Source organism: Ochotona princeps, chromosome 15 (assembly GCF_030435755.1).
Source record: "Ochotona princeps isolate mOchPri1 chromosome 15, mOchPri1.hap1, whole genome shotgun sequence".
Classification (NCBI taxonomy): domain Eukaryota; kingdom Metazoa; phylum Chordata; class Mammalia; order Lagomorpha; family Ochotonidae; genus Ochotona; species Ochotona princeps.
In genome coordinates this window covers 5,964,986-5,975,934 of record NC_080846.1, presented here as the reverse complement: position 1 = coordinate 5,975,934, position 10,949 = coordinate 5,964,986, and the positions used below count along the sequence as shown (strand labels likewise).

At 54.9% G+C, this 10,949-nt stretch overlaps 1 protein-coding gene across 1 annotated transcript; it reads right to left on the bottom strand.

Annotated features, from left to right (window-relative positions):
• Positions 1 to 787: 787 nt before the first annotated feature.
• On the bottom strand, positions 788 to 4,781 carry LOC101520353 (DNA dC->dU-editing enzyme APOBEC-3A). The gene is made up of 5 exons (XM_058673873.1): positions 4,741 to 4,781; positions 3,836 to 3,989; positions 1,542 to 1,821; positions 1,291 to 1,406; positions 788 to 1,088 (listed from the first exon to the last, which is right to left on the bottom strand). The coding sequence occupies exons 2-5, from the start codon at positions 3,980 to 3,982 to the stop codon at positions 1,080 to 1,082; spliced, it is 552 nt and encodes a 183-aa protein (XP_058529856.1). The 5' UTR covers positions 3,983 to 3,989; positions 4,741 to 4,781; the 3' UTR covers positions 788 to 1,079.
• Between the last annotated feature and the right edge of the window lie 6,168 nt (positions 4,782 to 10,949).

Genomic DNA, 10,949 nt, shown 5'->3' with positions numbered 1-10,949 from the left:
AGGCCCACAGTGGAGCAGAAAGCCATTTTTGCATTTCCAAGTGTTCATTTAGCAATACAGGAATTCATGATACATTTACATATCCAAACCCCAACTGTGGACCTGTCTTCATGTTCCACTGCACTGTGGACTTAAAAATCAAAACAAACAAAAATGAATGAAAACAATTATTTTATTGCTACATTGAAAATTATTCTGATAAGATGGAATACACACCTACTATTGAGTACTTGAAATCTAAGTATATGCTTCCAATTAAGAATCATGTAACTCTGGGGTATTTGTTTTAAAGATTTTTTTTAAGATTTATTTTATTTGTATTGCAAAGTCAGATATACAGAGAGGAGGAGAAACAGAGAGGAAGATCTTCCGTCTGATGATTCACCCCCCAAGTGACCGCAAAACCCAGTGCTGTGCCAATCCAAAGCCAGGAGCCAGAGCTCTTCCAGGTCTCCCTCGCGGGTGCAGGGTCCCAAGGCTTTGGGCCGTCCTTGACTGCTTTCCCAGGCCTCAAGCAGGGAGCTGGATGGGAGGCAGGGCTGCCGGGATTAGAACCGGTGCCCATGTGGGATCTCAGCACGTTCAAGGCAAGGACTTGAGCTGCTAGGCCACTGTGCCAGGCCCTTTTTTAAAGAGTTGTCTTTATTTGGAAGGTAGATTTACAGAAAGAATGAAAGACAGAGATCTTCCATCTGTTAACTGACACTTCAAGTGACTGCAGTGCCTGCGGCTGAGTCAATCGGAAGTTGGGAGCCAGAAGCATCTTCCTGGACTCCCATGTGAGCCCAAGGACCCAAGCCATTTTCCACTGGTTTCCAAGGCCATAAGCAAGGAGCTGGACGAGAAGTGGAGCAGCCAGAACATGAATCAATGCCCATATGGGATGCCAGCACTGCATATGGAGGATTAGCTTCTTGAGCTACTGCACCAGGCCCCTTTGACATCTTTAAATGTCTGCTTGGTGTCCTGAACACATGGCTCTGCTCCTGCCTGTGGGGTGCCTGTAGGGCAGGCAAAAGGTGCCATCCTGTTGTCTCTGCTCTTCCTGCTGGGTGCTTGGTGGCAGACTCTTGCCTTCTTCAGAGACCCTAAGAGCAGGACAAAGTGGATGAAGTCAGGAGTGATATGGCTGGGAAGGTGGAGCAGAGAGAACTGTGGAGATGGTAATGATGATTGACAGTGGCCATGATGGTAGGGAGGGGAGGGACAGCAGAGTCTGGCGTTGCGGGGCAGAGGTGGACCTAACCCAGAGGAGGACAGGCCAGGGTTAGGGAGGCAGGGGGAGCTCACCTGGAGAATGCGCTGCAGCTCTTTCTCCCGGTATTGAACAGCATTGGCCAGTCCGGAACTGGGCTCGAAGGGACGATTCTGGTTGTCCACAAAGGTGTTCCAGCAGTAAGCAAACTCTAGGATAGCACAGGAGAAGGGGTGTCCGGCCCTGGCCACTCAGCAGGGGGACCAGCATCACCTCTCAGACACCACACGGAGAATGGAGACATTGCCCAGGGTGCTCACCCACCCCACTCCAGCAGCGTCCTCACCATCAAGGGACATGATGGCTGCCGGGGCTCCAGCCCTCTGCAGGGCCTGCAGCCCCTCTTGATGTCTCGAGCTAGGGTAGATGCGAGCAGCGAAGATGCGCAGCTTCACATGATTGCTGTTCCCCAAGAAGGCGACCAGGTGCTCTGCACAGTCAAAGCACGGGCTCCAGGAGATGAACCAGGTGACCCTGTAGCACTGGGCGGGGTCCAGCTGCCAGCCAGAGAGCAGGTCCAGGAAGCACAGCTCTGCATGGCGGCCTAGAGAGTCTAGGGATCTAGGCTGCACATGAAAGAGAAGGAAGGGGGCTCCCTTGAGGCTGCGTCCCATATGATGCTGGCATTGAGTCCTGGCTGCTGCGTTTCCCATCCAGCCCTCTGCTCATCCCTGGGAAGCAGCATGCGTGATGGTGGAGAGGCCACCAGCTTGCAACTAAGTATAGGAAAGAGACAGAGATACAAAATACAGATTTTTTTTTGAAGATTTGTTTATTTTTTATTGGAAAGGCAGATTCTACCAAGCGAGAAGAAAATACAGAGAGATCAATCTTCCACCCACTGGTTCTCTCCCCAAGTGGTCACAGCTACTGGAGCGGGGCCTGTCTGAAGCCAGGAGCCAGGAGCCAGGAGCTTCTTCTGGGTCTTCTACAAGAGTACAGAGGCCAAGGACTTGGACCATCCTTCACTGCCTTCCCAGACACATGAGCAGGGAGCTGGATCAGAAGTGAAGCAGCTGGGACTCAAACTGGCAACTGGCACCCATATGGGATGCTGGCACCACAGACAGAGGCGTAACCTACTACGCTGCTGTGCTGGCCCCTCAAAGCAAAAGTTTATGAAGTGAGGGGACAGGGGTTCCCACTCTGAGGAGGGAAGGAGAACCCCACTCAGCTCCTAGCAGTTATTTTCTTAGATTATCAAGTTTCTCTTACTGATATGGCAATGGTCTGTGACCCTGTCACCTTAGAAACAACCACACTTGGAGCTGCGTACTTTGGCCTTGGCCATCTGCTCCCAGACTGCTCGGTTCAGAGCCGACTCCCTCTTTCTCAGACTGTGGCTGTCTGCCCTGAACCCTCTCAGACAGGAGACCTGGATGGGAATCTGGTCCTGGCTTTGGCCTGGCCCAGTCCTGGCTGTGGAGGTCAACCAGGGAGTGAATCAGCAGATGGAGTCCCTGCCATGCTCCCTTCTGATCTGTCTTCCCTGAGCATGCGCTGTGTGGACATCACGTTCGATTGCTTCCAATGGCCCATGAGATAGTCTTAATCTTGCCCGAGAGACAGTTTTCCTGATTCCTGAGAGGCTGGGTTCCCTCTCTGCCGTCATGCTGTTCCCAGCTGCCTACAGGACCCAGGCTGACCCTGTAGGGAAGAGCTGAGACCGAGGCCGTGGGGCCCGAGGCATTCCTGCATGGGGAGGGCAGGGGGGGTCCCCTCTACCTGCTCCCATCTGGGCCCCAAACATTCCAGAAGCTTCCACTGTGGGCTCCACTCTGCTGAGCAGAAAGGTGACAGAGCTTCAGGCCAAAAGGGCTCCCCTCTGTCACCCGAGCTGCAGGGCGAGATTTCAGCCAGTGACTAACCAGGCTGGGACACCATGTGGGGGGATACAGTGCAAGTAGTGTGGCAGATGACAACACAGTAAGGCAGAGGGACATCCAGGGTCCTCCCTGGGTGAAAGGACACCTTTCACCATGGTGTCCCATGCAGTGTGAGGGTCCTTGCAGGCCCTCTTGTAGTTCATGGGGCCCACTGGGGTGTCCACACCCTGGACCACACCCCAAGGCTGTGCTGGTTCAGGGGTATGTTAGCTAAGTTCACATCTGCTCCTCCCCAAAGTCCCCTGAGATGGGGCTGCTTGCTGCCCCAGCCCTCTTGTGCGCCCCACTCCAGTCAGCGTGAACGCTCAGGGTCCCATCTTCCGGACTACCCCAGGGATACACTTGGGAGCGCACCCTGTGAGGTCACATGACCCTGGGCCCACTAGCAGAGCCATCTGTGGGGGCCCTGGGGAGGGCAATGTGCAACCACAGTGGTGCTGGTGGACCTGCCACCACCTGTCCTTGGTGCAGCTGCCTTACTCAGAGGCACCACAGGAAGCGAGAGCGGAGTGCCACTGGATGAGTGGGGCCAGGCCCGGACTTGTAGCTCAAAGCCACCGACCACAGGCCCAAGAAGTCATCCTGTGCCAGAGCAGGGCCACAGACACGGAAAGCAACACAAACTACAGGAGGCTCTGTGCACAAGCCGGAATCTTCTACCAGCCATGCCCCTTGATGGAGACGGGGCTGTCACCTGGTTGCGCAGGAAGCCCTGGTGCTCTGCCATGGAGACCCAGGAGCTCCCGTCCCAGCGCTCCACTTCGTAGCACAGGTAGGTCTGCCTCAGCCCATAGCCTTGACTTTCGTTTGCGAACTGTTGCTTGAACATCTCTTGTTCCATCAGGGCTCTGCAGACAACAGTGGGAGGGAGGCAAATATCGAAGCTCCCTGGAACTACCGTGTCCCTGGGACTACCACATCCCTGCCCCCTGCACCCCTCGCCTCAGCCTCCAGCTCCCTGGGCTTCCCTGGGTACAAGAATAGCAAGCCCTTGGTAGGAGAAGTGAAAGGAGCCTGCCCGGCACTGGGGCCCAAGTAACTGAATCCTGAATGCACAAACAGGTCAGGATGCTTCCTTCAAACTCAATGTCAAGTGCACTGGAGTGGCCAGCCTGTGGGCTGGATGAGGCCTGTGAAACCATCTGATCCTGCCCAGATGACTGCAGATGGGGCGCAACAACCAGAACATCTGTAGCAGGCTCATTCTGCGTGACCACACACGGTGCTACAGAAACTCATATGGCCCTCAGCAGAAAAAACAGAAATGGGAAGGACAAGTTATTGGTGAGCCTGCAAGACTGACTGGAGAGGTGAAGGGGAGGCCAGCATTTGTGCAGCAGAGGAGAGAGACACAGTGCTAAGGACGAACCAAGCTCAGGTGCCTCCTCCCCTGCTGGGCACTGGGTCAGGTGCACAGGAGGTGGGGGTGGGAGGCAGAGAGGGAACCATGCGTCATTATGATTGAGGCCCCTGATCAGTGCCGGTGGCCAACCAGGAGCAGAGCCAGTGACCCTGGCTGAGGGGCCCTGGGGTCCAAGGAGCAGTCCCTGCCTGGAGGGAGGTGGGCAAGTCCCGGGGGAGGCAGTGGGGCAGTGGTACCTGGGCCTTGGTGCTATGCTGCCGTCCAGGCTCCTTCCTGGCTCTTGATGCTCCTGCTGCTGTTACAGCCTGAAGTGGCACCGTCTCCAACAGACACTCTCTCTGGTTCCGAGCCCTTTATATAGCTCATCAGACGGACCTGCCACCTGCCCCACCCCTTCCAGAGTCCAGCTGACACACATCACCTCACATTAGTGCCACCTCACAAGAAGGAAGTGCTTAGCTGGGTTCCAGGGGCTGATTTGGCCCTATTCTGGCAATGACCCCACCTGGATACCTGCCCCTAGGGTCACCTTGGGCAGCAGGGACCAGGAAAGAGTGAGGCACAGAGAAGAAGCTTTTACGCCCAGGAGAGGGGCCCCACCCAGGCCTGAAAGTCCCTTACAGGCTCAGCCACACCTGTAAGTCCAACAGCAGGTGGCACGGGTCATGGTGAGGTGACCCTGTGGAGAGAGCCCTCAGTGTCCTGAGCTCCATATGTACTGGGCACACAATATGTGCCAGACCCTGCCCGTGGTCAACCTCGAATGACCAAAACTGGAGAGGAGAGTTTGCCACCATTACTCAGAGGAGCAAACAAAGGCTGGGGACAGAGTTCACCTGCCTTCTGGAAAGTTCTACCACATGGGTGGCCAGAGGCTGTATTCGGTCTTGATGATGCCTTTGTTCTGGCTCCTCTTAGACCACATCTGTTTGACCTGGGGGGATGCCCTGGCCCTGGGGACAGTGCTGTCCCGGCTGTCTGAACTGGGCGCCTTGCTCCATGCCCTGCCCAGCCTGGCCGGTCCATGCTTTGAGTGGAAAAGCTCTCAACACAGCGTCCCCTGCTGCCAGGGCCCTCAGCCCCTCTGGTGCGTGTGTCCGTGTATCTCTGGCCAGCATCTGCCGCCTATGGTGGCCTCCAGGGTGACTGTGCTCCGGATGCATGTGTCCGAGTGGCAGTCCTTGACGATCCACACTTCCCACGGGCCTTCGCCTCCCTCTTCTCTAGGCACTTGGCAGTCTGTGGGCATCTGAGCAGTGGGGCTCCAGCGCACAGAGCCTCCCCCTGGGGGAAGGAGGAGTCTGGGGTCCCTGCTGTGTAGGTCCTGTGCCTGTGGGACCCTCAGGGCTCCTGCTGGGTCCCCACTGGCTTGTTTCTGAAGTTAGTGATTCTTGATGGTGGACACACCACCCCTCTGGAATAACAGTCCTTATTTGCTGTGGTTAATAACCATATTCTAGACACAGCCCTGAGCAGTGGCTTGCTGCAGCATCATTTAACGGCTGCATCTGCCCCACAGCTGGTTACCGTCACTGGTAACCTGTTATAGGAAGGAGCCCCCAGTCCAGAGGAACCAGGAGGACACCGAGCCCAAGTTCAAGTTCACATGTTTCCCGCTCTGTGGTATCAACATGGAGGCCTCACAGGAAAACCAATGCAGCTGCTAAGACACTGGGGACATGGGTGGGGCAATGGGGCAGCTCAGGAGGCAACAACAGCAGAGGGTGGGCACGGGGCAGACCCCAGAGAGAAGAGAGGGTGGAGACACCCAGAAGGAGGGACGACAGTATGGGGGAGCACCTCAGAGAGAGAGGGACAAACAGGATGTTGACACCAAACCGCCAATGGAGACTGTATATCAGGGGGTTTTCCTGAGCTCCCCCATCCTGGTCAGCACCTAATGTCATCCCATTGGAAAGGCATGAAGCTCTGAGGCCTGGGTGTGCCTGCCCACTGCCGGCTTTCTCCCTGGAATGAGCTGTGAAGTCTAAGGAAGGGCAGCCACGCAGGAGCCATGAACAGAAGTGGACCTGGACCCTGACAGCTTTGCTGGGGGTCAGAGATGTTTCTGGGCAACCCCATCCCCAAGAACAGAGCAAACCCCAAAAGCCCCAGGCCAGCCAGCAAGAGCCAGCGAGCCTCCATTTGCCAGCGTAGCTCAGTACACACACCCCAAGCACCCACTATTTGTTCAGCATGGGACTTCGGAACTCAAAGATGCAAGGAGGAGGGGTATGCTAGAAACAGAACTCCAGGCAGGGCTCCCCAGGGACAAGCCAGGACGTCCACGGTGAGGAGCAGGAGCGGCCTCTGGTTCCTCCCTGAGGGCTCCAGGGCTCCTTTGTCCACAGCAGGTGCACAGCAGCAGGTGTGCTTGGTGACGAGGGTCATCAGTGCTTGCTCTGAGGTTCCTTCTGAACTGAGGGCTGGGGGGTACCAACTGGCAGAGGAGGGACTGAGTGTGGCAGGCAGCAACAGGAACAGGGGATGCACAGTGGGACACCAGCACCACAGACACACATATCCAATCCTGGGCTTCCAGCCGGGAAGGCTAGACGACTGACCCTCCTCTGGGCTCATTCTCTGCTCTGCCGGATGAAGAATGCCGCAGGCAGCACCCCTCCAGCGTCCCCAGGGATCTCAGAAGTCTGCAATAGGATGGAGAATGGGTTGCATGTGGAAATGTGAAAGCAGGCCTAAGGCCTTTCCTGTGACACACACACACATGCACAGTTACACACTCTCCGAGCCTTCCGTGAGAACACAGACACCCTGCGCCTGCCGCAGCCTAGCCAGGAGCAGGAGCTTATGACAGGGGACACCTCCTCGGGCGGGCGGTTTCTGGAGTCTCAAAACAGCCCCTCCCTCCAGAGCAAGAGCAAATGAACAAAAATTTGGAAATACAGTCACTGTAGACAGAGGGTTGATGCTCCCAGAAACGATAAGGGCTTCATTCCATTCCCCAGAGCTCCCATCTTGTTAGGGGGTCGGGGGCAGGGCCTTACGCAGTGGGGTGGGTGGCCAGGACACTGGACACCAAGGAGGCCACATTAAGGAGGCACTCACACACTTAGCTGAAGGATGACGTTGACGCAGCAGGCACCCTGTGTCTTTAGTTGTTAATTCTGAGCACCCTGTGTATGTCAGGGAGAGTGGGGAGGGCCAGTAGGGGCTGGGAGACGGAAGGGGGAGCAGCAGTGAGGCAAGGAGGGGGAGCAGGAGCTGCTAGACCATCCAAGGGCCACATTGAAACACGCCTGTCCTCATGGTCGCCCAAAGACTGAGGGTTGAAGGAACAGGGCCTGCAGGGAGCATAGGTTTGAGTCCCAGCTGCTTGCTCTACTTCTCATCCAGCTCTCTAGTAAGGCACCAGGGAAGGCAACTCTAGTGCACTAGTATCAACCAGGTCTTTTCGTAGGATGCTCAAGCTACTGCGTGGGGAGGTTGGGTCACAGAGGGAGTCCTGGCTGTCATCTATTTCTGGAGATGGTTCCTCTTACAACCAGGTGAGTAGGGGATGGCACTATGGCATAACAAATAAAATTGCTGCTTGCAATGCTGGCATCCCATATGTGTGCCAATTCGAGTCCTGGCAGTTCCGCTTCCCATTGAGCTTCCTGCTAACACACCTGGGAAAGCAGTTGAGGACGGCCCAAAGCCTTGGGATCCTGTACCCGCGTGGGAGACCTGGAAGAGCTCCTGGCTCCTTGCTCCTGGCTCCTGGCTTCAGATTGGCTCAGCTTCAGTTGTGCGGCTGCTTGGGGAATGAACCATCAGACAGAAGATCTTCCTCTCTGTTTCTCCTCCTCTCTGTATATCCACCTTTCCAATAAAAGCACATAAATCTTTAAAAAAAAGATTATATTTCTCTCTTTTTCTCTCCCTCTGTCTTTGTCTCTTTGCTTCTCAGATAAAAGGGGGACATTTGTAAGATGCATTCACTTGCAAATGGACAGCTATACCAAGTTCATGGATCAGGCTGATTTTCCAGACCTGATGCAATCCCAAATTCTCCAGGTCTGTATCGACTCTTCTGCTCCGGGAGGTGTCCACCCACCTGCCCAGGCTGAACCGTTTCCCAGCACTGCCTTCCCGTGATTTCAGGGTGGGCCTCAGGAAGAATATGCTGGGGAGTGAAAGAAGGGGGCAGGTGGAGCAGCTGACTCACAACCCTGCAGCTAGCTGCTCAGCCTTCCCCCAAGTCAGCTGCTTGGGCCCTGGGCCAGAAGGAAGAACCCCACAGGAGGTCACAGGCTGACAGCTCACGCCCTTGCAGAGCTGGCTTAACCAGCCCAGCAATTACAGCGTCAGGTTCAAGTAAGAGATCCTCGTAGGACACCTGGCTATTGCAGGGGCTCTGCCTCTGGCCTGGACCCCCGCAGTGCTGGTCTCCAGGAACACTTGGCACAAGAAAAATGTGTGTGTGGTGCTTTGTCTTCTCCATCACTCGCCTGTCATTGATAATATCCTAGTTTATCAACACAGTGATTTTTGAGGGAAACATCAGACTTGTGGAATATAGCTAAAAAGGTGTGAGGTTGCTTTGGAAAGTTTGTGGGGTAGTAGGTTAAGCTGCTTGGGATGCCTGCATCCCATACCAGAATGCTAGTTCAGGTCCCTGGTGTTCCACGTCAGCGTCAGCTTCCTGCTCATGCACCTGCGAGGCAGCAGATGATGGCGCAAGTATCTGAGTTCCTGCCGTGCTTGAGAGGCCCAGCTGGAGTCTTGGTTCCTGGCCTCAGCTGTCCTAGGCTGTCTCAGCCACCGGGGCAGCGAACCAGCAGGTGGACAACAGTCGTCTGTCCACCTCAGTCTGCCTTTCTAACACAAAAATCCTTTTTTTTTTTTTCTAATATACAGAGAGGAGGAGAGACAGAGAGGAGGATTTTCTGTCTGTTGATTCACTCCTCAAGTGGCTGCAATGGCCGGAGTTGAGCCGATCCGAAGTCAGGAGCCCAGAGCCTCTTCCAGGTCTCCCACACAGGTGCAGGGTCCCAAGGCTTTGGACCGTCCCGACTGCTTTCCCAGGCCACAAACAGGGAGCTGGATAGGAAATGGGACTGCTAGGATTAGAACCAGCACCCACATGGGATCCTGGTGCATGCAAGGCGAGGACTTTAGCTGCTAAGCTACTGCACTGGGCTGATGACCACCACTTTTACAAGGCAGCTAGTGTATGCATAAACAATCACATCATGCCAGCCCCTGGTGCTTTGTGGAGGGCTCCACCCACCCTGTAAGGATCAAAACCAAACTTTCACAAGACAAAAGAAAAGTGGTGAATCTTCCCAAAACGTTTGGGGCAGCTAAGATGATCCTGCTTCAAAACCAAATGCGGGCCAGTGCTGTGGCTTAATGAGCTAACCCTCCACCTTTAGTGCTGGCATCCCATATGGGCACCAGTTTAAGTCCTGGCTGCTCCACTTCCAGACTACCTTCCTGTTTGTGCCTAGAAAGGCAGCGGAGGTTGGTCCAAGACCTTAACCCCCTGTATCCACACAAGAGACCCAGAAGAAGCTTCTGGCTTCTGGCTTCCTACCAGCCCATTTCTGGTCTTTGCAGTCAGTTGGAGCGTGAATTAGTGAATACAAGATTCTCTTTGTCTCTCCCTCTCTAACTTTTCAAGTAAAATACATAAATCTTTTTTTTAAAGCAATAAGAAAGACATGCAAAAGAACAATCATGGCCAAGCATGCTTACACACAGAGGTGCAAACACTGTAGCCAAGGAAGAGCTTGAGGAGCCTTGGGCTTCACACATTCCGCTTTCCTTCCTGTCCTGGAAGACCGTCCTTTAAATGGCAGGACAGGAGCAGGGGTCTTTGCGGGCTGCCCGTTCAAGGCTCCCATGCTACAGCAGGGGTGAGGGCAGAAGCTCAGCTCTGCCATCACCTGCTTCCTAGCCATGCAGACCTTGGGAGGCAGCAGGGGGAGGGGGTGCTAGCATTTGGCTTCCTGTCACCCAGGGCAACAAAGCACTGACAAGTCTGCAGCATGACTCAGTGTTCCCCTTCCAGAGCCTTCCATGGAGACAATGGCTCTTAAAGACCCAGCAACTGATTCTGACAGATCTGCTGGTGTAGGGGTGGGGTGAAGCTGCGGCAACTGGATGGATTCCCCACCCCAGAAGGGGGGCAGAGCATGCTGTTCTGGGGCTGTGCTGGAAGACTGGCAGCTGGGGTGGAAGCGTAGGACACACGTTCAGATGAGCCTCAGCAACTGAAGGCCAGATGAAAAAGCAAGCAGCCACAACAAGTGACCCACGGCCGCAGACACCTGCTGCCACATCCTGCATCCAGCTCCAAGCCCTGGTGGCAAAGTGGAAGAGCAGGGGGTGGGTTCATTCTAGGACAAGTAGGGGATGCAGTAGTGTCTAAAGACAGCTCCTGTGTGTCTTAGTCAAGAAAGTTTCACACCTAACCAAGGGCAGCATAATATCTACCAAA

Bases quoted from the DNA above. Each gene is read 5' to 3' on its own strand.
- LOC101520353 (XM_058673873.1), bottom strand. From the start codon at position 3,982: ATGGAACAAGAGATGTTCAAGCAACAGTTCGCAAACGAAAGTCAAGGC. The intron at 1,822-3,835 runs GTGACAGCCCCG...TTTCATGTGCAG, and splicing joins AGGGCTTCCTGCGCAACCAG to CCTAGATCCCTAGACTCTCT. The intron at 1,407-1,541 runs GTGAGGACGCTG...GTGCTATCCTAG, and splicing joins AGCCATCATGTCCCTTGATG to AGTTTGCTTACTGCTGGAAC.